At 45.2% G+C, this 27,489-nt stretch overlaps 1 protein-coding gene across 1 annotated transcript in view; it reads left to right on the top strand.

Moving 5' to 3' along the window:
* The window catches only part of LOC128970749 (calcium-activated potassium channel subunit beta-2), a 53,191-nt gene extending 26,446 nt beyond the window's left edge, over positions 1-26,745 (top strand). Inside the window, exons 3-6 of the mRNA XM_054386086.1 lie at positions 9,767-9,877; positions 16,277-16,447; positions 18,795-18,990; positions 26,461-26,745. Of these exons, the coding sequence (XP_054242061.1) occupies positions 9,767-9,877; positions 16,277-16,447; positions 18,795-18,990; positions 26,461-26,745 (763 nt within the window). The remainder of the gene's footprint in view (positions 1-9,766; positions 9,878-16,276; positions 16,448-18,794; positions 18,991-26,460) is intronic.
* Positions 26,746-27,489: the final 744 nt, after the last annotated feature.

Raw genomic sequence — 27,489 nt, 5'->3', positions numbered from 1 at the left:
GAGATAAAAGATGATTGACCCACTCGAGGAATTAGGTGGGAGAAAAACTGCTCCTGCCTATCTGCCCTGCCTGCTTGTGCTTTTCCTCTGGGTGCTGCCTTGTGTCTGTTTATCTCTCTCTGCCCTCACCTCTCTCCCCAGGCACATTGCTCATGCGATCTGCTTCTTTGTGGCTTCCTTAAGCACTGCTGGTGCCCTCTCTGTCCCCAGCAATGTATCATTCTTCCCCTCCATGTGTTCCCATCCACAGACACACCAGCAGGGCTTTAGCACTGCTTTCCTGAAATGAAACTCTCTTCAGGGATATTTAAAAGTCATGTACTCCTCAGATCAGGTCTTCTCTGGAGGGCTGTAAAGCTGAAGCATAGCTGCACAAAGCTGGAGTTGGAAGGGATGTCCCCATGGTTGGGACTTGGCACTTCCCCAAAGGAAAGCTCTTCCTTTGCTCTCTGGCATGGCAACTTGTACGTGCCTTGGCTCTCCTCAGTCCTCACTGGTTGGAAGGTAGTTGTCCACCATCTTTCTGGATATTTTCTCCACTACATCCACCACAGGCTTGCTAGGAGACTTTGGCCAAGTCTCAGAAGCTTCTGTGTTTCTATTCGTCACCTGTAAAATGTCAGTGCCAACACCCTGCTGCATCATTTTGGGGTGTGTATCCCAGGGCCCTGAGATGACAACGATGCAGGGACATATAAGTCATGTCAGAAGCTACTTATTGATGATCTGGATGAGGGGATTAAGTCCATCATCAGTAAATTTGCAGATGACACCAAGCTGGGAGCAGGTGTTGATCTGTTAGAAGGTAGAAGGGCTCTGCAGAGGGACCTTGACAGGCTGGACAGATGGGCAGAGTCCAACAGGATGGCATTCAACAAGTCCAAGTGCTGGGTGCTGCACTTTGGCCACAACAACCCCATGTAGAGCTACAGGCTGGGGTCAGAGTGGCTGAAGAGCAGCCAGGTGGAAAGGGACCTGAGGGTACTGGTTGACAGCAGCTGAACATGAGCCAGCAGTGTGCCCAGGTGGCCAAGAGAGCCAATGGCATCCTGGCCTGCATCAGGAATAGTGTGGCCAGCAGGAGCAGGGAGGTCATTGTACCCCTGTACACAGCACTGGTTAGGCCACATCTTGAGTACTGTGTCCAGTTCTGGGCCCCTCAGTTTAGGAAAGATGTTGAATTGCTGGAGTATGTCCAGAGAAGGGCAACGAGGCTGGTGAGAGGCCTTGAGCACAAGCCCTGTGAGGAGAGGCTGAGGGAGCTGGGATTGTTTAGCCTGGAGAAGAGAAGGCTCAGGGGAGACCTCATTGCTGTCTACAACTACCTGAAGGGAGGTTGTAGCCAGGAGGGGGTTGGTCTCTTCTCCCAGGCAGCCAGCACCAGAACAAGAGGACACAGTCTCAAGCTGCGCCAGGGGAGGTTTAGGCTGGAGGTGAGGAGAAAGTTCTTCACAGAGAGAGTGGTTGGCCATTGGAATGTGCTGCCCAGGGAGGTGGTGGAGTCACCATCCCTGGAGGTGTTCAAGAGGGGATTGGACGTGGCACTTGGTGCCATGGTTTAGATAGGCATGAGGTGTAGGGTGACAGGTTGGACTCGATGATCTTTGAGGTCTCTTCCAACCTTCTTGATTCTATGATTCTATGATACTTCAACACAGTGGCTTCCACTGTGCAACCAATTATTCTTAAAAATAGTCCTTTTAGTATCCAGAAGAGCCTCTTCTAAGTTCTCATCAAGTGGAACATCTTCCTTATGAGGAAAGGCTGAGGGAGCTGGGTCTCTTTAGCATTCAGAAGAGGAGACTGAGAACTGACCTCGTTAATGTTTAGAAATATGTGAAGGGCAAGTGTCAGGAGGATGGAGCCAAGCTCTGCTCAGTGATGTCCAATGACAGGACAAAGGGCAATGGCTACAAGCTGAAGCATAGGAGGCTTCATGTAAGCATAAGGGAAAACTTTTCACTATTAGGGTGGCAGAACACTGGAACAGGCTGCCCACAGAGATTGTGGAGTCTCCTTCTCTGGAGACATTCAAAACTTACCAGGACACATCCCTGTGTGACCTACTCTAGGTGATCCTGCTCTGGCAGAGGGGTTGTACTGGATGATCTTTCAAGGTCACTTCCAACCCCTAACATTCTGTGATTCTGTGTAATAGCTTGGCTGGGTAGAAGGCCATTCCATTTCAATGACCATCAAAGGATCTAACTTCAGCATGGAGACAGAGCTGGCCCTGGAAGTAGAGAAGCAATGCAGCAGTGAGTCTCCACCTCATTTCTTCTCACAGTCTCCTTGTTTCCCACTGTGTTTGTCACAGAATGATCCTGAGACACAGAGCATCCTCAGTGCCACCCATATGCTCTTAACCAACCAGCCTGGTTCAGGGCCTTAGAGCTCATCTGGTGCAGTGCAGCACCCAAGGTGATATATCCCTCTGCAATTACAGAGCACTGTGCTAAGATTTAAAGGAGAGCATCAAGTGAGGTACTGCAGCATTTTCACTGCCTTCACTCTCACCACAGGCTCCTTCATCATCAGTGTAACAGAACCTGGTCTTTGGCAGTGCAGATCATCCCATAACAGTCTCTTGGCTCAGCTTACTGTTGCAGGAGAGTGACCCAAACACTTCCTAGTGTTGCACCCCCTCCCAAAGGCAGCCTGTTTTACAGGCAGATTGTGCCCTTCTCTGAAGCCAGAGAACAGCTGAGATGATGAATACTTGTCCAATGTGTCACCAGAGACGTAAATCCAAAATCAGTATAGAAAGCTAAAAATGTTTGCAGAGTCCTGACAGGCAAAAGGGACAATTATCCTCAGCTGCTCCTCACAAATGTTGATCCCTGGTGACTGCAATGTGACAGGAGAGGCATTGCCTTGTGCTTGGATTGCAAACTTCTCAGCACCAAAACATGAGGATGGTAACAAGGTGTGTGTGGGGGGCTGTTCACTAGATGCTCTGCTACCTGGAGATGGTACTGAAAGTGTCCTGTGTCAGGTACAATGATGGGAGTAACACATCTCTTGTACAGATCAGGAAGCTGAGCCCACAGTGTCAGGCTGCTTGGAAATGGCCAGGAGAAGAAGAGAAGTTGGGACTTTCTTGCTTGCAATGACAGACAGTAGCTCCCTTTCTCCTTCCTTTGTAGCTGACCTGAGGACATAGGAAATTCTTCAAAAAAAGCTGTGGTTTCAATTAACTAAATCAGAATAATTAAGATTAACAGAGTGAAACTAGTCATCAGGGGGTTAGCAATCTATAGGAAGAAACACCGGGGGAAAAAAAACAATAAAAAGAAAGACAGACAAATTGAAGTAGGTACTTAAATCAAAAAAGAACAGTAAAAATAAACATTATAAAGTCTACACCCATGCTGTGTGGGCTACTTAGACTCCTACTAGGAAGGTAACTGTTAGGAAAAGGGAAGACCAGGGATGAGAGGCATCAGTAAATGGCAGGGCTTGAAAGATTTTTCAAAATCCATAAAGCCAGACAAAGCTAGAGGAAAAAAATCATGAAATGGAAACTTGGAAGATGTAGATGTTACTTTGGAATATTTGATTTGAAATGTGGACATACTGCATATTGTCATGGAGCAAGGAGGTACAGATACCTCAGCCCTTCTGAATATCTCTCTTACTCCTCTATATACTACAGAGAGGGAATTAACAATGGTAAAGGATGATTTGACATTAAAAGAGATATTCCTTTTTAAAATGAACCCTTGTGTTCTGCACAAAGCTAAACTGCATGGTCATGTGATAACTTCAGTTTGCCACTGGCAGCCCTGTTCTCCTTCTCCTTTGGACTTGGAGTGTGCTAGGCACATCTGTGTCATAGGAGCCCAGCAAAATCATCCTGAGTCCAGGGTGTCTGCCTCAGTCATCTCAAAAACTAGATGGAGAGCTCAACTCTGAGTTCTGGGGAGGTTTAGGAGAAGGGCCAGAAATAGCACTGAATTTATTAATGAAGCATCATTAGCCATCAGTCTTCCTAAATTTTTGTCAGTACATTACCACCAGCTGCCTATCATCCATTTTCCCTTTGCCGTAATGAGGAACCCCAAGTTCAAGGTCACCTGCCAGTTGGATTAGTCAGTTCATAGAGCTCCTGAGATGCTCCAGTGAGAATAGTTATTTATGTCACCCTGTCCTGCACTGTGTCCATTAGCTTGCAGTACAGCAAAGCCTGGTCACGAGGCAGAACTACGCCGTTTGATACTGCTGGTGCTGCTTCGCCGTTTAGGGTTGCTGCTGCCAGAGCGTTAAATGTTCTTTAAGTGGTACCTGTCTTCTACTAATGCAGATAAATTTCTTTTATGAGTTAGCTTATTTGCTGTTCCTTTTGGTCCCTGCCTCCTGTTCTTCTGTTATGGCCACAGACAAGTGGGAGCAGGGCAAGAAGATAGTGTGCTCAGGTGGAGAACTGCAGAGAAAGCAGTTATTTTGGTTACAAAAAAAAAAAATCCAACCTACTGTCCTCTCAATTGTGTCAGAGCAGGGGAAAGCACACCTAGGTGCTCACCTGATTTCTGAGTTTTGCATCTTCAGTGCTAACGTGTGAGACATCCCTTGGTAAATGTGTATCGGGGCTTTCATGTCACGGCATGGCCATGGCCACAGTGGATCTTGCTCAGATACCCAGGCAGATGTCTGATCAGTTTTTACCACCCATCTGGGCTTCTCCTCACCCTCTGCTCCCATACACTCCTTCATGTTGCCATGGACCATACTTTGGGAACCAGACATTTCAGGCATTGAGTCTTGAGTCCAGCTTTTGCATTTCTTCAATACCAGGACTAGAAAACTCTCCTGGATCATCTTATAAATCAGGCAGGAGCATTTTAATACAGTAGTTACCCCCATCACTCTGCCTAAAATACTATTCCATGCACTGAGGTACTTGAATGCCTCAGCACCCAGTTGTCAGGCTACATTTTACAGCAGAAATTCCACAGGCCATTTTATTTATTCTCCCACCCTTTATCACACAACACTTCTCCCTGTTTTCTGGCTCCTCAAAGCTGTAGGAAACATATTGTGTCAGACACAGACATGAGTAAGACTTGCTGGGGCACAGAGTCTAAGTGTCCATATTCAGTAAGCTCATCTCAGACTGAAGCACAGTACCCTTGCAGGTTGCCTTTCATGCCTAGTTTCAGCCTCTTCCTTTGCCCCTGGGTAATGATACTTCAGACCACCCCAAAAAGATGCTCTGCAGCCATAAGAGAGACCAAATATCTCCCATTGTTCCACAGCAGCCACCTTGTCTGGCCAAGACCTGGCACTGACTGCTGTGTTGTGGCACAAGAAGAAATTAACACCTGGACTTCAGGGTTCACAGGGAACTTCCTCAGGGTTCAAATTAATCCTCTGGTTGTGAAATATTGGGATGAAGCTTCCAAAGTACTTGGCAACATAGACAGTGCAGGATGCAGGTGTATTCAGACAAAGCTGAAGAGGTCAGTGATTACATCTTTAGGTATAATTGTTTGCTTTGTTGACTTTTGATGACTCAGGGTATCTTTTATGAGGCAAAATTAATGCAAGTGCTTCTCTTTTTACAGTGGCCACATTGCCCAGGAAATGAAATGCCATAAGGGGAGAAAAGCTCATTAGTTTGGTGCCATAAGTGGTTCTCCAAGGTCTCAGAAACACTATGAATAACATAAACACAGACAGAGGCAATTACAGATACACACATAAACCCCTGCTTGCCATCTGAAAACGTAGTCTGCAGTATCCTTTTTCTGTTCACAGATATGGTGACCTAGAATTAAGGGACATTTCATACTAATTGTGACATAAACTGAAGCCTGAAGATGGAAAGCAACCAGCCCAGGGTGAAAGTGAGGACAAGAGAGCACATAATATAGTTCCCAAGGTACCAGCTAAGAGATTTTGAGATTCAGGCTCAGACTTACATCTTCTTTAGGAGCAATTTTAAGCATATGCAGCCCCAGCATATTTTCCTCATGCTGCAGCCTTCTCTCAAGTGGTTGCTGTTGGGTGGAGATGACATTCATTAGGACAGGGCAGAGCAGTTCTAATCTCATAAGAACCATCTCAAGCCTTCATCCTGCAGTGGCTGAAAAAAAGTGGAAACTTTGTCAGGTTTTCTCATGAGTTTCATAAAATTCACCAGAAAATGATGTGCAAGAGGAGGATGAGAAGAGGGGAAGATGGGAGGAGTGTGTGAGCACTGGGTGCACCCACTGAGTCAGCACTATGGGCCCTCAGAGCTGCTCCTCAGCCAGTACAGAGTGATGAAGTGCCCTGCACACAGATGTAGATGTGCTTTTAGGTGACTGCACTTTTTACTCTGTGTTTCTTTCCGAAAGGTTGTGCATTTATTCTGAACAAACCCAAATGCAAAGAACTAGGTGTGCTTTTAGAAACCAAAGCATGGCCTCCTTGCCTGCCCCTGGGGTAATCATGACAAGAGGCAGCTAGCTTGATGCCACTATAATGAAGGAGACAGCAATGTTCAGGCAAAGTTGAGCAGAAAGCCCAGAGTCTGACCCAGTGCCCTGACTGTAGCAAAAGTCACATCCAATACAGCAGTTTGCTGGTGTCCTGCCCTATAGAAATCTCCCCTACAAGCTCCTGACAGTCAACAGCAGCTTGCAGCACTTCTTCTAAACAGTCTTTAAGAGATATTGTCATGACTTTAGGTGCTCTGTCTAAGCAATGGCACAACCCCCTTTTCCTCTAAATGCCAGCCTGACATCCTGCAGTAATGAGTTTCACAGGCTGATTACATGTTGCATGGTAAAAATACATTGCCAGCAGCTGACTCAGAGGTAATGGGCAAAAAAATAAATAAATTGCTGTTTGCTTACTCAGGGAAGAGAGGGCAGGGAAAGAACAGGTCCACAGTCCTGCTTTGGTATTAACTCAGGGGAGGAAAAAGGCATGGAAGTTTGCTAACTGACCTGGTGAGGCAGGATATGGTCATGTAGGTTGTAACTATTCTAGGTCACAAGTCGCCCAAAGGCATTAAAATTAGGATCTTGGGGAGTTTGTGTTGTTACTGTTCTGCAAAAGGCTCTCACATTAACAGCTAAGCCCTGCCTAAAGCAACCATGGACTTTAGTTGCTCACATCTGACCTCGGGAGTGGCTGCTGTGATGTCATCAGTGTTACGATTTTACACAAAATTTGGTGTGCAATTGTGTGTTAAATAATGGTGGGTAGCTTGGATTGCCCAACTAATGAAGCAGGCAGAATGCTATCACATATGGAGTGCTCCAGGGCTCTGGCACTGTAAGGGAGTCTGAAATCACTGTGATTTTGCTGGGAAAAGGGACACCCCTCTTCCACCTCTGGCATTCTCTCAGTGGGACAGACTCATCTCATCCAGCTCTCACCCCTGCAATTTGCTCTGGAGCTTGCAAATCTGCCTCCTCACTCAGGCAGTACTGTCCAGGTGTCCCTGTGTTCTCAGACAGGTGGCAGAAGCTGCTGATCACCTCTAATGTGAGCCTAAATTTTGCTTAATTAAGAACAGACTCTCTAATAGCATTCAGCACCATCTCCTGATGGCTCTGGGACCACTCAGGCTGTGGCAGCACAACCAGCCTATCTTTCCTGTCATGCAGCTCATGTGTGACATCCTAGAGGGTGTAGTGGCCACTACATAATTTTATTTTCCACTTTTAAGGGCCTCAGTCTGGGATAGGTTTCAGTCCAACACCCAGTGTGGTTTCCAGGCCCTTGGATAGCTACTCTGAGCCCTCCTGCCTTGCCTGGTGCAGAAACACCAGCTTGTTTGGGGCAGGCTGCGTGGTCATAGGTGTACTGTCTGAGGTAGTGGAGGTGTAACCTTACATACCAGAGTGAGGATTAGAGCCAAGGTCCTGCAACCAAAATTTCTTGCCAACATCACTATAACAACACTTTGTCAGTGGCTATATTGACTAGACCCTGGCAGATGCTGTTTCACTTTATAAATGATAGTTATTTCAAGGAGAAACTGCCTCATCTTATTGTTTACTACCAGTACTTAATTACAGTTGTTGTAGAGAAAGAAAAGTCTCTCTTTTTTTTGGCTCTCAGAGCTGTAGTGATGGCCACAGAGTCAGAGAAAGGGCTGAGGGAGATCCCTGGCCTCCTGCCTCTCTTCTTTTGGACCACCATCTTGTCCAATTCACTGTGAATGCAGCACAAAAGCTTCCGCAAATATTTCCATCTCCTATTCAAGCAAGGTCCCTGCCTTCAAATCCCAGTCCCAGGACAGCATCTCCAAGCATGGTAGCAGAATCCCAGCAGTGAGGAGGTAGCAGAGTCACCAGTTTGGCCAGTTTGCCCAGCCAGCTGAACAACTGGGGCATGGGTTTGTCCTGGGTCTGAGTCATAGACCCTGTGGAAGGGCTCTGGGCTGACTCCAGATGGAGAGCCCAGTCCCTTGGCACCCATCAGCCTGTCTGCATACAGATGGATTTTTGGCTTCTGTCCATCTCAGTATTCCCCTGCAGCCACCTCTGCAGGATGGAAGTATTCTCCCAGGTTCACCACTATGCAAATATTGAAATTAGCTCTTTGCAAGATTATGTAGATAGTGACATTACAGACTTTTTCAGACGAGGAGCACTGAGGAATTGATGTGCCTTCTCTGCTGACAGCATCAACAGTCAGGTTTATTTTTCAGTGAGCTACAGAATGGTCCCCAGTGCATGAAAAACTACAGCATTAAAATATTTGGTATCTGAAATGTTTGTTCTTTCTCTTAAGCTTTTCCCTGAATGCAGGAAAAGTGTAAAGTGCTGTGCCATGAAATAAGGCAAAATACAGCCCTCACCACAAGGGGCCTAATTCTCAGAGATCAAGAGTTTAGCTGAGCCTCACTAAATGCAGGACCAAATATGGAAGAGCTATGACAAGAGGTATGACAGGATGCTTCCAGTCTGACAATGAAATTACCACCTGGAAAGAAGGCTGTTACCGTGCCTAGGTTCACAAGGTCTGTTCACATGGTCTAGGGTAACCAAAATCTGCTAGGAATTACATTGATACTGTGAATGTTCCTTTGAACAGGGCAAGAGAGCAGCATCATTCAATTCTGTATTTCCAAATCTAACTGAAATGCAGGGTTCAAAAATTCAGTCCTCAAAATGCAACCTCACAAACTTTCCCCCTTTTCAATAGATCCTGAGAGCCTAAGAGAAGACAGCAGGTCTCATACCCTGCTGTGAAACAAAGAAACCCTTGAGGAGGATTTCAAGTGGTCTGGCCAAGTGGCCTTGGGACAGTAATTTCTCTGTGGGAAATGACATCTTCTTCACATCAGTTACATTTCCACAAAATGCTGCGTTTGCATCTCGTTCTTCTGTTTCACTCAGACACGTTTCTTGAGAGTCTCATTTTACTGAGAGCTGCAATACAACCAAAAAACCTGTAATGAATGTTTATGTGATTAAGCAATAGCCACTTTGTCCCTCAAAAATATTGCCATAAGACCACTGGATACAGCTATTACATTCCCTTAAACTACCAAAGATTTCTTGTCCCTGGTGCAAATCCTTTGCAGTGTAGAGCACAGCTAAACCTGAGGAGCCAGTGTCACAGTGTACAAGTGGGGCTGATGAGATTTATCCTTCATTCCCACATGCTGCTCTGTCCTCCCCATTATTTTACATCTCACCTTGAGTCACCAAATTGTCCATCTTCAGAGCACTCTGGGCACGACCACAGGGGATTTGGCTCACTGGATATAATGTGGTCTGCCACGTTGGATGGGCAGTGACAAAAGTTATCCCTCTTCCCCCAGGTCCTTCCATCGTCCCACTGCAGCGAGCAAAGCCAACACTGGGCAATCCTCTAAAATGTTTATTTGGACCAGTGGCCGGAGCTCTACATCTTACAGACATGATGAGAAAAGGTAAATGGCATCTATGCTGATTGTCTCTTATGGGTGTGAATCTTTAGGAGCGTGGCCTGTAGCTTCTCTTCAGTGGTGGCACCAGAGAAGCAGAAGGGATACAAAGAGTGTCTGCCCCTTGCCTCTCACCCTCACAGCTGCTGCTCCACTGACAACTGCACCAGCTGATAAAAGCCAGGGCCAAGAGTGCTAAGGCAAAACAGAGTGGAGAGACAATGCCAGAGACATGGCCAAGGTCTTCCTTAATCCCAGGACATCAACAGCACACCATGATCATCTCTGATGTCAGCGCACATGCTGCACATTTAAAAGCACACTAATCCCCAGTCTAAAGTTTTCAGTTTCAGCTCCAGTCCCTGTGAAGCCTTTATGCCTTCAGCAGCTGTCCTGTTTCCAGCCATTGTCCCACATGACTTATGCACCCTCCTCCAAACAGCACAACAGTGTCTCCTCTACCACAGCCATATCCTTGCCCTGCATAGCTTTTACACATCTGGATGATGCATCCAGCTGTCAGAGATATTTTCTGTTTATATGCATGCACATGGGAGGAAGAGCATGTGTGCAATAAACTGCACCATAGCTGGGGGGATGACAAGCAGCTTGAAAGTGAGCTGGTAGCTCACCAGCCCACTTAAACAATGTTGCTGGAGGGTACAGGGTGAAGGAGACAGAGGAATAAATGAGAGCTACTGGATTTCCCAGAGGAGCAGGAGAAGGAAGGAGAAGGAGATGTTTAAAGTCCACAGACAAAGGCAGCACTCAGTTGGGAATGAAAGAATTTAAATATCATTGATGAAAGAACAATTGTCTGTAATGCTCAGACTCATCTTTCCAAAACTTCTCTCCTTTGTAGTGAGAGTTGCTGGACAGCTTGTCTTGGCAGAACTGGACACATTCCCCTTTCTTCTCTTTCCTTTCCCCCTTTCCCTCCCTTGCCTCCTCTCCTTCAGTTCTCCTTGCAGTCACTACTAAATGTAATCACAAAAAATCAGACTCCAGTGAAACAAAACCGGAGGTCAATGTATCTACAGTGCCAATTAGCAAAGCACACTCTTCAGTTATTCTAATGAGACACTAGTGCTTGCATCTGCTTGAGAAATGCTCAGGAGTTCAGGCAGTAGAGATGCCCTCAGAACACTGAGTTTCTTTGGAGAACCAGCCCATTTGCAGAACTTTGCTACAAAAGCTGCATAGGTGTCTGGCTCTTGATAGTCCGATCCCAGACATTTTGAAGCCACAAAGGCCAGCTTGGCAGTAGGTTTCCATGGACTTTTGCTTGGAGCTGGTTATCTAACTGCCTCATGTACCTCTGCAAGCCTCCTCTGTAATTGAATTTTCCCCAGGCTAATGTTCTTCTGCATTAAAACACTGTCACGGACAAGATGGGCCAAGGTTAGACACTTGGAGGAGATATCTGCCCACACATTGGGCTGGCTGTAAGCCATGTGCTCCTGATTAGCATGGCCTTTGACTCACACCATGCCTTGCAGTGGGACTTATTAACTTGGGCTACGTGCTGTGTTAAACAGGGCTCGCCGGGGTCTGGTCGGCTTAAACCTTGGGCAGAGCTTGCCTCTGCCTGCCTGCCTGCAGAAAGAGAGTGGTAAGGAGCAGCATCTCTATGCTTACACACCGGCCATAGGGATCTCAGGTGCCTTTTCAAGCTTATTTCCCAAGTGGTCCTGTAGAGCTGTACAGAAGGAGCAGTTCATATCCTGTGAGTGATTAATAAAATGCAGGAGGGAAAGTGAGGAAGAGAAAAAGAAAATAGGAGAGTGCTGACCACAGCCTCAGGGCTGTAAAAGAGAAGTGTAAACACAGAGCAAGTGTTGCTGGTGGAAGAAACTCATCTGCCAGTGTCTGACAGTCATTTTAACACGTGTGGGGTCACCAGCAGTATCACTATATCAAGCAAGCAAAGCGTTTTAGAGAATTTCCCCTAAATTAACTTTTCCTAGACAATTTCATTCTTTAAACTTCAGACAGAAAGACTGTCATGTAGAGCAGTGAACTTGTCACCTAACACATGCTGTGCAGCAATAGGTCACTTGCTGTGGAAGAATCACCTCCTTCTGGGTGAAAGGTATTCCTCAAGCATCTCTTTTTGCAGGATCAAGCCCAAAATGTATGTATATTGTTGCTGATTTAGACATCCACTCTTCCCCAACTGCCACTTTTTATGATTTGAGAACTATCCAGGCCCTCATTCTTTCTCAGCCATATGTTAGGCTTTCCACAGCATTGTAAGCATGGAAAACCAAAGCTCTGCTTTGATTTGGTTCAGCTTGGTCCAGTTTGGTGGGGAAGAGGGAAGGAATTGAGTGAACAAAATCTGTTCATATCAATAAGAATCCTTCTACAGCCATTACTGAGACAGAGAGATTTCCTGTTGCCATAGCTCTAATACCAAAAATGTACACTATAAAAAGAAAGGTAAAGAAATTGGCTTCTGAGCAGAAAAGTCCCTGAGCATTGGGAATTTTGCAGGCAAGATACAGGAGCATTTTCTGACTCTTGCATTCAAAGATTTCTGATATCAGTAAACACCTCACCATAAGGCAACGTGAGTGGCATCTGCATAACAACTGTGATATCAGAGAAGTGAATGTGATTTCAAAGTCACTCTGAATAATTCAGGCAGGCAGGTATCCCCATCTGACAAGCCCCATGACCACGCTCTGCTGGAGGAGGCAACATCTCCCTCAGCATCACACCTTGGTTCATTTGCAAAGGAAGGAATTTCAGGGTAGGTAATTTGTGTTTATTTGTAAAATAAATTAATGAAAAGAAAAATAATTGCAGGTGCCTGGTTATTCTAGATTTCCAGTGAAGAAATTGGCCCCCTTCACACAGCTCCTACATCTATTCATTTTGGAGCTAAATAAGAACAGCTGTACCAGGTCAGAAGAAACATTTCTTTAGCCTCTCCTGCTCTAAGTGGCAGTGCCCAGTTGCAAGCTCTTTTCGTACAGAACCATTCCTAACACATGCCAATAAATTAATCTCATCCTGGAGCTTCAGAGCAGTCCTGTGCCAGCAGAGCAGAGAGCAAGTTGGTATGCCTTGTCCTTCACACAGACAAGGTTGCAAGGTCTAAAAGGTCACATACCTCATGATGGCAAGTGAAAGCCTCATCTGCAGCAATTCTGAACAACTCTACAGAACATACATAACATCTTTACTAAGACCAATAAGCTCAGACCAGCATTGTAACTCTCCTTGGCTGTCTCATGTTTAGTCTAACATAGCTGGGCTGCCTAATTTCATCACACAGATCCTCCTTAAGCCTCCCTCTGGAGATCACGTAGGAAGGTGCTGACCACGTTGCAGAAGGATTCCATCACTGCTGCTATGCAGAGAGAGATGGACAGAGAGGTCTCTGCTCTTTCCCCAGCTGGAATGGTCACAGCTGAGAGTTCCTCTCTGGGCTGAGCCCAAGTAAAGCAGCCAGCCTATATCCTCTGTGCAATTTGGCAAAAGGAATATGGAGATTTAGCAGGGGAGAATGTCAGTTTGGAAGTTATCCAGGGAAGAAAGACCTTCTGTCCTTGGAGTCTTGCTTTCTATTAAATGTCTTTGCACAGAGTAGAGAGACCCCATGTTCTGACAGCAGAGACCTTTAGAACCAGGTAGTCCCCCTCAGCATCTTATTTAGGGAGTTATCACAGGCAATCACAAGTATGAGATGGAGTCACCTGGGTGATTAGTGTCTGGGATGCAGTGACCTGTACTTAAACACACCGCAGCAGCAGCAGTCAGCTAATTGTGGCTGTGCAGCCCTGGGATCCAAAAATCCACTAGCTAAGCACGGCACAATTCCAACTCGACAAGCAGAAAGAGGTCCCTGGGCTGTGCCAAAAGCTCTCACATACACAAAATTCCCCCATGGAGCAGGACACACATGCATGCAGGCCACCACTGCCACTCCAGCTAAGGAGATGCTCTGCTGGTGGCAAAATATGCTGTAAACATATTGTGTCCCCCAAAACCAGGGCTTTCAGAACCAAAAATGTGAAGTGCAGTAATAGCAGGTGTTCACAGGATCATATTGAGAACACTGCCACCTCTCCAGTGCATGAGCAGGGAGAAGGAGGGACAGTTCCTCAGTGTGCCTCCCAGGCTGCATCAGGAATGGCGCATTGCGTGCTGGCACGTGCCATCCCACCACACACCTAGACCTGTCTTACCAGAGTGACTCCTGGCAGGGATTCAGGAGAAAACAGCCCTCAGTAAGGTGCAGCAGGCCACCACTCTGTTGTTGCTAGTGGCTTTGAATAACAAATATTTGCAAAACAACAACTGAATGACTGCTCCAAGCACGACCCCCAAGGAAGAGGTTTATTTAGCTTTACTTACTGTGGCAGGCGAGCAGGGGAGATCCACCTGGCAGGCAGTCGCTGCACACTGTCCCCTTTGCCAGTCACCTGCCAGATAGATCATTTCAGTCCCTCTGTGAAAAACCTCTCATTGCACATTTCTTGGCTCAAGGCCTCACAGGAAGCATTTGTAACCATTCTCAATTAGCTATTTGTTTTTAAATTGTCTGTTTGTACCTCTTTTATGTCCTAGCTGCTCTGATGACATTAGTGAGTGATTGCACTGTGCCTTTTTTATGTCCACACACTGACATAAGTTATGCTGTGTGATTGGTTAATGTGCTGGAACTGCTTGACAATCTCTGCCTTCCTGCCTGCTTCCATTTGGGAGCAATGCAAATCGTAATAGCTGCTCTCAGAGTTAAGTACAGTTTGATAAATAATAATAGAAAAGTAACATCAGATTATTACTCTTACATTACTTCTTTGAAGGCAATTGTATCTGCCAGTTCACAATATATGCTTTCTCCCCAACACCAGAGAAAATTTTGACAGGCTGAATTACCATTTCATTTCCAACTAGGAAAACATTGACAAGCTTTAAAGGATGGTTTTGAAGACAGACTATGGACATCTAAAGATGTAAATTGCAGTTGGATGAAGAAACCTCAAAAGGTCTTAGTTATGGGAGTCTATCGGCTGCAATCCCATCTAAGCAAGATTTTTTGCTATACAACCCCTAACCATATGTGCTTTTCCTATGACTCATCTTCGAAATACAAATTCAATTCCAGTTTCAGGGAGTTTGTGATTAAACCTATTTTCTTGTTTCTACTGTGCCCACGTATGATTTCACATCTTTCTCTACTCTATTTCTTTGCCCCTGTTAAGTAATGTGAGTTATACAGTTGGTCTGACACACTGCTTTTTCCCAAGGTGGCGTGAAACTTGACGGTTTCAGCTTAAGTGAGTGGTGGGTTTGCTAGAGCCCAAAGTGATGTTGATGTTGCTCACCTGCCATTTTGCAGACAGTAGAAGAGGAACTTCTTCCCACGTGTATTCCTATGTCCATGTTATGGTGGTGCCCGGGCTCAGAGGTGTGCGGTTCACATGCTTCGGGTGCTGCCTGGATGATTCAAAAGAACCATAACAGAAAACACAGGAGATTTTGACCAGCCTCAGGTCTGTAAGTACATTTTAAACCCACAAAGTTTGAGTGTGTTTGAAATGTACTCAAATATTTCCTTCTTCACCGTTGTGTCCTCATGACCCATTGAATCATCAAAGGCTCAGAGATGAAAGAAGGACTTATGGTTAGAAAATGCAAAGGACTCTCTGCTGAAGGGGGAATGGTTTGTTGTATCTTCTCTTTTATTGGTTTTTTTTTTTTTTTTAATTCCAGAACAAATAGCTCTGGTGGATAATTTTTGGCAAGGGTTTTTACTGTAATGAGTAACTGGGCTTCCAGAAAGCTATTTTACAAATAAAATAAATAAGCCCCCAATCAAAAAACCCACAGAAACCAATTGCAAAATCCACATAGTGTTTCATGAGCTCTGAGTTGCACTCAGGGTGGAAAATTACCCAAACCACCACTAGCCTGTATGGAATCAAACACTAATGTGGTCCTTTCAGATAATTTTAGTGGCACCTTTCTGCAGGCTACTTTCTACCTATGGTAACACAAGACCTGTTACCATACTCAGCTGAAGAAAAGGCACCTTCTATATCTAAACAACTTCTAGTGGCATAAGATGGCATCGACAGGTCAAATTCACCTACAGTATAATTCAACTGAGCCAATGAAGCTGTACCAAAGAAGAATTTACAGAGCTGCCACAAGTGTCTAATCTTTATATTTGCTATAAGAGGTTTTTGCCTTTTCAGAAATGTCTGTAATTTATTTTGGAGATAAATAAGTTTCCACCAGGTCAGAGTGAATCCGATGAAAAAGGACACCTGAGGACCCTTAAGCCTTTCTCTCCCACGAGATGGGTATGGAGGTAGAACTACTCACCTTGTAGAGGCTTCATTGCTTAAATATGAACTTCACATACAAATGTATTGTTTTCAACCTCAGAAATATTTACCAAAAAATCAGGGATCACGACCTACTGGACAAAAGGAAAACAGTCACAGCGCTCAAAGCTGGAGAAGACCGGGCCATACTCCTCGGGCTGGCCATGATGGTGTGCTCGATCATGATGTACTTCCTCCTGGGAATCACCTTGCTGCGGTCTTACATGCAAAGGTAATTTCATGCAGGGTGCCCTGATCTCACACTCTCTTCTCCAGCTGACTTCATGTAGCTTATTCTTTTGACTTTCTCAATGTAAGTTTCACCATTTTTCCTTCCACCAACATAGGTCTGGTGCTGTGCTTCCTTACCCCATTATAAAACAAGCCTGACTACAGTGAAAGCAAGCTGAGTTATAATGGCATAAGTGAGGGAAAAATTAGACCCCTCTTTGACAAAGTCTTGATCCATAGGCTTTAGACTTGCCCCAGTTTAACAGCAGTATAATATATGCGTATCGGCTGGTCAGCAACATGCTGAACCCTTGCAAGTCTCTCAGGGGCTGCTGTTGCAAAGCACTTCAAACTCAGGAGAAAAGAGCAAAATATTTGACAGCCTCAAGAAACAAATGAAGACTGGAGAATTAATTTGCAAAAGAAATGGAGCTGCTTTGTAATATGTAGTTTTCCATGCAGATTATTGCTTTAATTCTAACAAGTGAAATCCTCCTGAAATATAGTAACTTGCTGAAAGTGAAAGATATCTTTCATCATTACTGCACTCTACTTAAATTTACTGAAGCCTTTTCTGACTGTAAGAACTCTGTCAGTAATGGGGTTTTTTTTTCTTCCCTGATCAATGGAGTTAGCAGAATGCAAAATGTGTGACTGGGGATGTCTGCCCAAAACCACCCCGAAACAGTAACCAACATCTGGCATGGTTTGGCTTATCCACCACAGGCTTCTTCTTTAGACATGTCCAATAAATGCCTGCATTTAACCAGTATGAGCAGCCTTATTTTTATTGGTGCACCTACAGGAAAATACTGCTTCTTGACCCTGCAATGATAAGGAAAAAGTAGCAGCATCTATTTTGTGTGATAAAGGTATTTGTCCTTTTTTAAATCCAGGCAAACTTTAGATTTTGAAAAAGAGATCAAGACCTGTTAATTATCTAAGAGCATTTGCTTTTCCAAATGGCTCTCCTAGACCTTTCAGCAATATCAGGGTCAATTGCAGAGGCTGCTAAGGTCAAAACTGCTCATGTGGAAAGAGATCATTGTGTGAAAAATTGCCAGGAGATATCAAAGCACCTAAAAAGTCTCAAATATTCCATCTTCTCACAAGTCTCTTGTAAGTAGGTGTTACTTCGTTACCCCCATGCATGAACGAAACAGCTGTCACAAAGGTGAAAGTGAGGAGAAGACAACAACCCAGGAGCCTTTGCTGTCACATCTCTTTGCACAGCCAAATCTCCCTAGGGCTTGTTCTCCTTTACAGATAGTAATACCCCTCCAACAAAATACTGCCGGGCAGGGGGGGGGGGGGGGTGGGCCGGAATCCTTTCACTTGATTTCCCCCCAGAAATCATAGCCTAATTTAATATAAAGGTAAAACAGAATATGCAAGCAGAATTACTGCCAAAGTAAAATGCCAAGAGAATTAGCCAGAAATCTTTGATATCACTTACCATGTAAAGCCTTTTGTAGATTTGACAAGGGACAAGGACATCCTCAGGCCAGTCATGGTGAGGGGCAGGACAGCCACACTGGGTGTGAGTGAAAGGGTTGAGTGGGGCTAAAGGGGAGCCTAGAGGTGAAACCTTCTCCCAGGCTGTGAAGGGTTTTGCACAGAGCCCTTAGTGTGCCCTTCCCACTGCTCTCATCCCTAAGGAAAATATAGCTGAAATTTTTAAATACATGCAAGAAACCCAGGTGACTATTACCAGTGCACACCCAGGCTCCATTGCTCCAGTTTTAGTCTCTGTTGAATTGGAGATAAGCTGAAAGCCTGCAGAATTATTACAGCTGCTGACTTAATTTAGGAAAAACTGAGAAGGCTGCTACTAGAAAAAGCCTTTCCACAGGCAGAGCTGCATGCACCACTTGTGTGGTGCTGTGTCTGCACACAATGAATATCCATACCCTAGTAATGCAGTCATCCCCCCAGCCTTCACTTTAAACTGACCTGGGCTTAGTGGTTAACCATCAAGTCTTGGTCCAGGGTGTCCCATCACATGCAGCACTCTGTGTGTTGTGCTCAGTTCTTGTCACTGATATCTCTGCTGAGTCCCCTTGGCTTCAGACATACCTTCTCTAGATTAAAAGCTCCAGTTACTTTTTCATTTATGCATAGGCATAACAGAGTCAGGCATTTTTTGTGCCCAAAGCACTAACTTTGTGTAGTACAGAATAATCAGTGTCTTCAATGTGCAATGTGAGAGAGCCCAGCCTTTGCTCAAAGCCCTGCAACAAGTACCATCTCCTACAACATGCCCCCTGGTGTATCCCTGATGGAAAGCCTGAGCTGCATTTACTGCTTATTGCCCATTATTGCTCTAATGTGTCTCTTTTTCTGCTTAGTGTCTGGACAGAAGAGGCTCAGTGCTCACTCCTCAATGCATCCATCACAGAAACCTTCAACTGCTCATTTAGCTGCGGCCCAGACTGCTGGAAAATCTCTCAGTACCCCTGCCTCCAGGTGTATGTAAATCTCACCTCTTCTGGCCAGAAGCTTCTGCTCTACCACAACGAGGAAACAATGAAAATTAATTCTGAGGTAGGAGCACAGAATAAAATTTCTTCCTAAATAGGTTTCTGTAGGGCTGCTCACCTTATTATACTCATTCCTTCCTTTAAAGTAGCATAAGGCTTCCAGCTCCTGCTTCACTGGTATGTATGGAGCAGGCAAAGCAGAAATCAGTGCACAGATTGAGCTCATATCTAGGCAGGGCCATTTTCTACCTCCATCCTGCACAGGGAGAGTAGCTTCTCCCATACCAGGTGATGTCCCCCAGTGGCTGGAGCTTCCCTTATCCTTTTCACATGCTTTACAGGCACAGGCTGGCACTGAGGACTTGTTATATTGATACTCCTGTGGAACTGTGCACAAGTCTCTTCCCACCTGGGTACGACTCCGCATGATAGCGAACACCCCAGTGATGTGCTCAGAGCATCCCTGGTGGTGGGTATAAAAATAGCCTTGTTACCACAGGGCCAGGCATGGTGATGGCAAGAGATGAGAGCCCCATGTCTAACAGCAGACATGTCTCTGCCTGAATCTTTGGTGACAAACTCTGCACTCTGAGATATCCGCTGAGGCCACCTGAGCCACTGGGGTCACAGCACAGCACTTACCCCTGTGGATGCTGCAACGATGATGAAAATTTGCTGAGCAGGGACTGTCAAGATAAAAGCAGAGGCCTGGCTTTGGAACGTATATAAACCAAAGAGTCAGCCCATCTTTCTTGCACATCTTCCCTTATTCCAGATGCTGAACCAAAAGAATTCTTTTAAAGAAAACAGGTCTTATGAGGAACTGCGAGGGAACTGGTGTTTACTCTGGAGAAGACAAAGCTCAGGGAGACCTTCTCACTCTCAGGGGAGACCTTATTGCTATCTACAACTACCTGAAAGGAGGTTGTAGTGAGATGGGGTTCAGTCTCTTCTCCCTGATAACAAGTGATAGGATGAGAGGAAATGACCTGAAGTTGCACCAGGGGAGATTTAGATTGGATATTAGAAGCAACTTCTTCACTGAAAGGGTTCTCAAACACTGAAATAGGATCCTCAGGGAGGTGATCAAATCATCATCCCTGGAAGTGTTTAAAAAATGCATAGACGTGGTACTGAGGGACACAGTTTAGGACCACGCTTGGTAGGTAGAAAATGGTTGGACTCAATGATCTTAAAGGTCTTTTCCAACCAAAACGATTCTATGATTCCATATCTGCAGTAGAATTCCTCTCTTTGCTTTAGCAAGTACAAAATCCAGCATAACTCCATCCAGGTGGGATGGAGACAGCTCCTGTCTGGAGGCTGTAATGAAGGTGGGAGATACACAGAAGGCATCTCCCTGCTGGCTGCAGCCACAGCTGTGCAGCTGACGCCAGGCTGTGCATCACAGCCAGGCAGCCACCGCCTCCTCGCAGGTGCCTGTTTGCTGCCTCTGTGGAGCAAGGCAAGATCAGACCAAGAAACGTCCCTCTGCCTACCTTCCTTTTCTCATGTCTACAGTGCCTGAGTACCTAAGACCACAAGCTGCAGTGAGCTGGGACACAGCTAAGTCATTAGACTTACAAGTGCCAGATTTGCATTAACTACTTAGTTTTCCAAGGTCACCGAACCCCAAAATATGGGCACTCGGCAGAGCGCAGCCGTAATAGCAGAACCCCGGTTCAGGCTGCTGACAACCTAACCTATTGTGTTTCTATTTCTGGCAGCAGCTCAGTAGACCAAATTACTTCTGCATATTAAGATGAAGCGATATTAAAATTAAAAAGCATGGCGTGGTTGCACTGGGCTGGTTATTCTGCTGGGTAATTAGTTCCTGTGGCTGAGAGACAAAGTTCTTCTGGATTTGGAGTGTGAAAGGCAGAAGAGTGCTCCCATCTTCCCCTCTGGTTCAGTGCAGGGCAGAAAAGAGGCACTCGAATTTCATGAAGCCTGTGGCAGGATGGACTCCACTTGCTGCTGGGACAGAAGTAAAATCCAGTGATGCTCATGCCAAAGTTTGATTAAAATAGATCAGATTGGTCTCTGTGCTCCAATGGATTCAAATAAGTCAAAGAAATTCAACATAAAACTGCACATTCTGTACTGATGATTTTTTTCTTACTGAAATGGACTTTGAAATTCTCCCGGATGCCACCTCCTCTTAATTTAATGTAGGCACAGTTAATACTCCTCCAGCCCAAGGTTGTTTTACAGGTTAAGCTTTGCTCTCAGGAGGATTCCTAGGTTTTCCTGACATGCTGCTAGTTGTGTGACCTGAATGAAAATGCTGTTTTGAATGGCAGTTTGCAATGTCTATAAAATACCTGGCTTCTCGTGCCTGGCTGGGATTAGTGAAGACTACAGACTCAGATCAGCACAACCCATCGTAGCTCCCTGGACGGACACTTCCACTGCTGCTGCTGGAAAGTGGTCCTATGCAGCAGGAGGAGCAGTCCTGAGCACAGGCTGGTTTTGTGATGCTCCAGCTGCCTGCTGGCCCTCTCTCTCCACCCACCTACTTAGGTCTGCTTTTCCTATCTTTCTCCTTCACAAATAAATAGAACAACCCCCATTCCTGAGCCCTGACATTAATGAGGATGTTGTAGGGTGCAGTGCTCTACCCTCCACGGCCAACAGCAGTGACCTTCAAAAGGTCAGCATCCCCCTGCCAATCTCTCTGCCTCACTGAGCAGCGCCGCACATGCAGAGCAGCATCTGGAGCCCGTCTCTCTCCTCTCCCTGCCAGCTACTGTGGATGGAGCAAAATGCACTTGGATTTTAAATAACAATTAATCCAGGAGACTTGCTGTCTCACCTGGCTGTCAGCTCATGGGGTGCAGTAAGGAGTGGGTGCAATTTATATGGAGACATGCAGCCTGCTGCTGCCAGTATCTGGTGGGAATCAGTGGGAAGTTAGTGGACACCTGTGTTGCTGTCCAAGTCTTTCCCAGGAAAGCAAAGGAGATCTCTCATGGCTCTTCATTGCTCTCAGTTGCATATTTTATCTCTAGCCTTCGAGACAAGCCCAGCCCCTTGCCAATACTGCAGCCATGGTGGCTTAAATGCTTTTATGGCTACACTTTTCAGCCTCGGCTGTCAGAGGATGTAACAGCCTTTGTGCAAGGTAAACTGGTGAATGTCCCCTCACATCCGGACCACAGTGCCAGGCTGTCACCCTGAGGCAGGGCTGCAGTAGTTAAAAGTTCTAGAGGCCTCATTCTGATCTCATACTGGATCATTTTGATCCTTTTTATGTCATCAGTGCTACTGCTGATTTATACCCTTGCTCTGTAAGTGAGATAATAAGCAGGGTTTAATCACCAGAATCACGGTTATGCCAGCAATAACTGCCTGAGACTCAGAAATTATGGGGATCTCATGGTTTCCTGCTGAAGATCCAGGCATTTATCACCCAGGAGGGGGTTTGCCTGCTGCAGGACAAGAGCAGTGATGCACAGGAGCAGAGCCAGCTCCTCACAGCAGACCCATTTCTGGACTGGGACTGGAGAATTCAGTCAGCTAGAATTAGTATCAGGCCAGCACGGACACAAATCTCCTCCTTCAGCTCTTGGTTCAAACCTGTTGCACTTTCCAAAAGAGAAGCAAACTGACATCCTGAGCACTTTCTCACAAAGATTGTCACAGCACATTTTGTCAAAGTTTGCAGACTGAGCACAGATAACAGACATCAACTGCAGACACATGACAAGAGTCATACCTTTCACTCCCCAGCCTGAGCTGGGGGTATTTTCAATGTAACATCACTGATTTAAATGAAACTGCCCCTAGCTTACCTGAAAGTGTTATGCAATCTACACCCTTGAACATATTCATAACTTGCCTGGACATGTCCCTGAGCAACTCTATACTGAGTGGATGGGACATGTCCAGAAGTAGTTCATACAGGCTACCTATCTAATCCTTTAAACTAGGAAAGTAGAGCTGGAAACAACAATTTAATAAGTTCTCTTTGTGACTGTCTAGTATGTCCTTCTTGTGATCAGATTGCAAGTACCAAGAACCACTTTTCTCAGGTTCTATCACAGAATCCTCACTTGAGGTAGAGAGCCAGACATTGTTTACCTTCAGATTTCCAGGTGTTTGGCAATGCAGAGGTATAATAAAACAGCATTGATTTAGTAGCCTACATCCACGGGTACAGCGTAACAGTGGTTATAAAACTCCCTGCCGAGCTTTGGATAAAACTACATGAAGATCAAACCAAAGAAAATATCAAACATCCCATTATCCATGTCTACCTCCTTTTTTGCCTGTGACCTATGCAACATAGCAGACATCAGCAGGGCAGAACCTGGGTTGCTATCCCTGGGATCTCACAGGGAAGCTTAGGTACGGAAGGAAGCCAGGAGCATCCCATAACCACAAAGGAATGCACACAGAGAGTCCTTGTGCCAAGAAGCTCCCCAAAGCTGAGGCAAATGTGCCTCCAGGAGCTCAGCAGAACCGGAAGGAGGCAGACAGCAGACAAAGTAAAGGGCATCCATATCTTGGAGAGTGCATGGGAGACTACAGCCTGGGAATAAAGATGGTTTCAGGACAAGGAGCTTGGCTGAGAGGTTAATCAAATCAATGTCCTTTGCACAACTGCATTTCACAGACCCTCATGTAATGGGCAGCCCGATCAGCTCAACATAGATGGTGGCTCAGTATCATCAGGTATAGGAGGCAACAGCTCAGGTTCTGCTTCAGCATCAGGTCTCTTTTCAAAATCCTTGGAATTTCAGGCAGTCAGATTCTCCCACTGCACTCTTGGGGCGTTTCTGCAGTCTTTGAGTCACAGGATCGCAGGATGTTGGGGGTTGGAAGGGACCTCTGAAGATCATCAAGTCCAACCCCCTGCCAGAGCGGGACCATAGAATCTAGCACAGGTCCCACAGGAACACATCCAGATGGGTCTTGGCAGCTGTCAAGCCAGTTTTTTATCCATTGAGTTGTCCATATATCAAACCCATATCTCACCAGCTTGGAGACCAGGATGTCATGCGGGACAGCGTCAAAGGCTTTGCTTAGGTCCAGGTAAATGATGTCAGTTGCTCGCCCCTTGCCTGTTAGTGTTGTGACCTCTTCATAGAAGGCCACCAGGTTTGCCAGGCAGGATTTGCCCTTGGTGAAGCCGTGTTGATTGTATCCAATCACCTCTTTGTTATTCTTCTGTCTCATCAGTGCCTCCAGGCACAGAGGTGAGACTGACTGGCCTGTAGTTCCCCAGTTCTTCCTTCTTTCCCTTTCCAAAAATGGGGGTTATGTTTCCCCTTTTCCAGTCAGTGAGGACTTCCCCAGACTGCCATGACTTTTGGAATATAATAGAGAGCAGTTTAGCCACCTCATCCGATGGTTCCCTCAGCACCTGCAGGTGTATCCCACTTGGTCCCATGCACATGAACACTTTTCAGGTTCTTTCAGTCCTCATTTAATCTCTTTCCTCAGGATACTTCACAGGAGTTTGAGAAACAAAAATGTATAGTTTCAAGGAAAAAAAGAGCACAACACAAGAACAAAAATCCAAGCTAGAAATAATGCTGTCACGACAACAACAGCACGTCATTTGGTAAAAGAAGATGAGGGACACTTCACTGAGAAATGTCCCCTGTTTATTAGATTGTGATCTGCTGAGAAGCCATAGGCACTGGAAGAGGGCTTGTGGCTTTGGACATTTAAGACAAAACTGGGCAGAGTGCAAGAGAATAACCTGGAGGCACCAGACCTGCATCAGCAGGAAGATGGATGAGATATTACTTCTCTGATATTTTCCATCTCTAATTTCTAGAGCTCTATGAAATATTAATGATGGCAGTGATGCCATGCTCAACCCTTAATGCTTCAGTCTGCTAATGCCAGACAATCTTGCTTTCGTGCTTCAAATCACATTCTCTGCTAATAAAGTTGCCAATGAATCAATCACATCCTGTGACGAGGTTAATCTTTTGAACATTATAAGGACTCAGTAAGTTACAATAAAGTCTCAGCATAGACATGAGAAAGAACAGAGAGACATTTATAAAGTATATGCATTTTAAAAAGGTAATAATCAAAAGCCATAGGTCACATTTTTTTAATCAAAACATATTTTTTCCTTGGTAATTTTTCTGGCATTACTTGAGATGCTGGCCCAGGACAAGCAGATTTGACAGTGCAGCTCAGGAGTGTGGTGGGGACCTGCAATCACCAATAACTGCAAGGGAGAGGTCACCCCCATGCATGTTGAACAAGAAGTTCAGCAGCAGATTTTCACCCCTCCTGAAGCAGTTCTTGCCTGGGTAGGGAATTTAATAAAAATCTTGTGCAGGTCTAGAAAATCTCTAAGCATGAAGGGGAGGACATATCTAAAAGAGAGGAGGGAGTGAGGGGCCCTCAGCTGCTCCCACCACCTCTTTCAGACCAGCAGCAGCAGTAAATCCAGATGATTCTGCTCCAGGTCAAAATCCAGATGTGGCCTCAATGCTTGTGTGCCTAGCCACCACCTCACAACCCTACACTAGCTCTTTGCAAAGAATGATCAGCACAGGCCAAGGCCATCCCCTGCGTGTTCATAGAATCATAGTATGCACCAGGCTGGAAGGGACCTCTAGAGGTCATCTAGTCCAACCCACCTGCATTGAGCAGGGACATCAACTAGTTCAGATTGCTCAGAGCCACATCAAGTCTGGTTTTAAATGTCTCCAGGGATGGCCTCTGACACTTCATTGGGCATGCTACATGGAATGTCTTCAATGCATGGATTCTATAAGCTGGCCCTTCAGCTTAATTAACTTGCCTTTAGCATTCTTTGGGAATGCCAGATTGAAACTCTTAGAGAGTGCCACTCCCAAATCTTCTGTTCTTTGTGACTGAGACTGAAATTCAAGCAGCATTTTAAGAGAGAAGGAACTGTTGGATTTATGCTGTGGTCAGGAGTAAAAGCAAGACTAAGAGGCAGCCTGTTAGCCAGGCTGATCTTCAACTAGAGGTTGAATCAAAGTCTTCTGGGTTCTCAGTAGGAAAACAACATTTCCTTTAAGTCTCTTTGTCCCTAACTAAGGCATTACTCCCCAAGGGAAAAAAATCTGTATAAAGATCTCTCATCAGCCTTCTCCTCTGTGGGTGAAATCCTGTGCCCACTAAGATCACTTTCATCTGATCCAAGTGAGATCTGAACTGCCAGATTTGTATTTACAGAGAGTCAATTACCCACCTAACTATGAGCATATGCATGCCACTTAAGATGAAGAGGTACTTTATCAGCTCCATTTCTGCATGTGTAAATTAGCAATAATAATATATTCACCTATCTCATGAGGCTGCTGTACAGATTAAAGCATTAATGTTTGAGCAGCACTTGGAGGTTCTCCAATAGGAAATTCTGTAGATGTGCAAAATATTGAGTTTTGTCTGTGATAAATTTATTATTAGCTTAATAGTGATCCACTCTTATTATGAAAAGCATAATCATCTTGAGATTTTCCTGTTTGGCACCTGAAAACAGACATTGTATCAGGTTTGGAGCTGCATTTTTCTCTCTCTAATCTCTTCCCAGTGTTCGTACATACCCAAGTGCGGCAAGAATTATGAGGAATCCATGTCGCTGGTGAACGTCGTGATGGAAAACTTCAGGAAGTACCAACGCTTCTCCTGCTTCTACGACCCTGAAGGTGTTCAGAAGAATGTGATATTAACCAAACTGTACAGCTCCAACGTGCTGTTCCACTCCCTCTTCTGGCCCACCTGCATGATGATTGGCGGGGTCGCCATCGTCGCGATGGTAAAGCTGACTCAATACCTTTCCCTCCTTTGCGAGAGAATCCAAAGGATCAACAGATAAAATTGGAAACTTCTCTGATTGAATTACAGCGAAAACACTGTTCTCTCATTCTTCACCAAAGAACCTTAAGTTTGTAATGTGCAAGTCTGTTATGAGTTCCTTATTATATTCTTATAAGTAGAGCAATAATGCAAAAGCTGTTCTATATGCAAATATGATGTTATTATTATGCAGACACCTGGAAAAAAAATACTGTTTTGTGTTGACTGTCTATATGATCTTGGTTGATGCTGAGACTTGTAATTTTTTCTTTTCTACATCCAAAATAGGGCTCAGTGTGACCATTTGCCAAGCTTAGTCAATTGACATTTTTCGGTGTAAAGGATTCTGGGGAAAATTCACCACTGGACAAAGGGCAGCAAACCACTCATGCATCACTGCAAGTCTCATGTCTGGCTCAGTCTATTCGATGGATTTGTGGGTTTGCTTTTATATCATTGGCTGCAGAGATTAAAAAAAAAAATGTATTATTGATAGGGTGGTGGGCTTTTATGGTAAGATGGCACAAAAGGAGCATATTTTGAGGCCAGGATAAGCATACAGCATTTTCAGCCTCAGCAGGACTAGGTGATGCTTTGTGTTTGCTCCCTCAGTTCAAAAGTAAATTCTACCCTATGATGTTTAAGGCGTTTTGGAAAACACTTTGGGGGTTTATTTTATATAAAATATAACATTTCCTCCTGTCTTATCAACATCATCTTTGTCACTTGCAGAAGCTGTAGCCAAAATCCAAAACTCACCTTG

The sequence above is a fragment of the Indicator indicator genome, chromosome 13 (genome assembly GCF_027791375.1).
Source record: "Indicator indicator isolate 239-I01 chromosome 13, UM_Iind_1.1, whole genome shotgun sequence".
NCBI lineage: Eukaryota > Metazoa > Chordata > Aves > Piciformes > Indicatoridae > Indicator > Indicator indicator.
The sequence above is the reverse complement of the archived record's forward strand: the minus strand, read 5'-3'. Positions and strand labels throughout refer to the sequence as shown.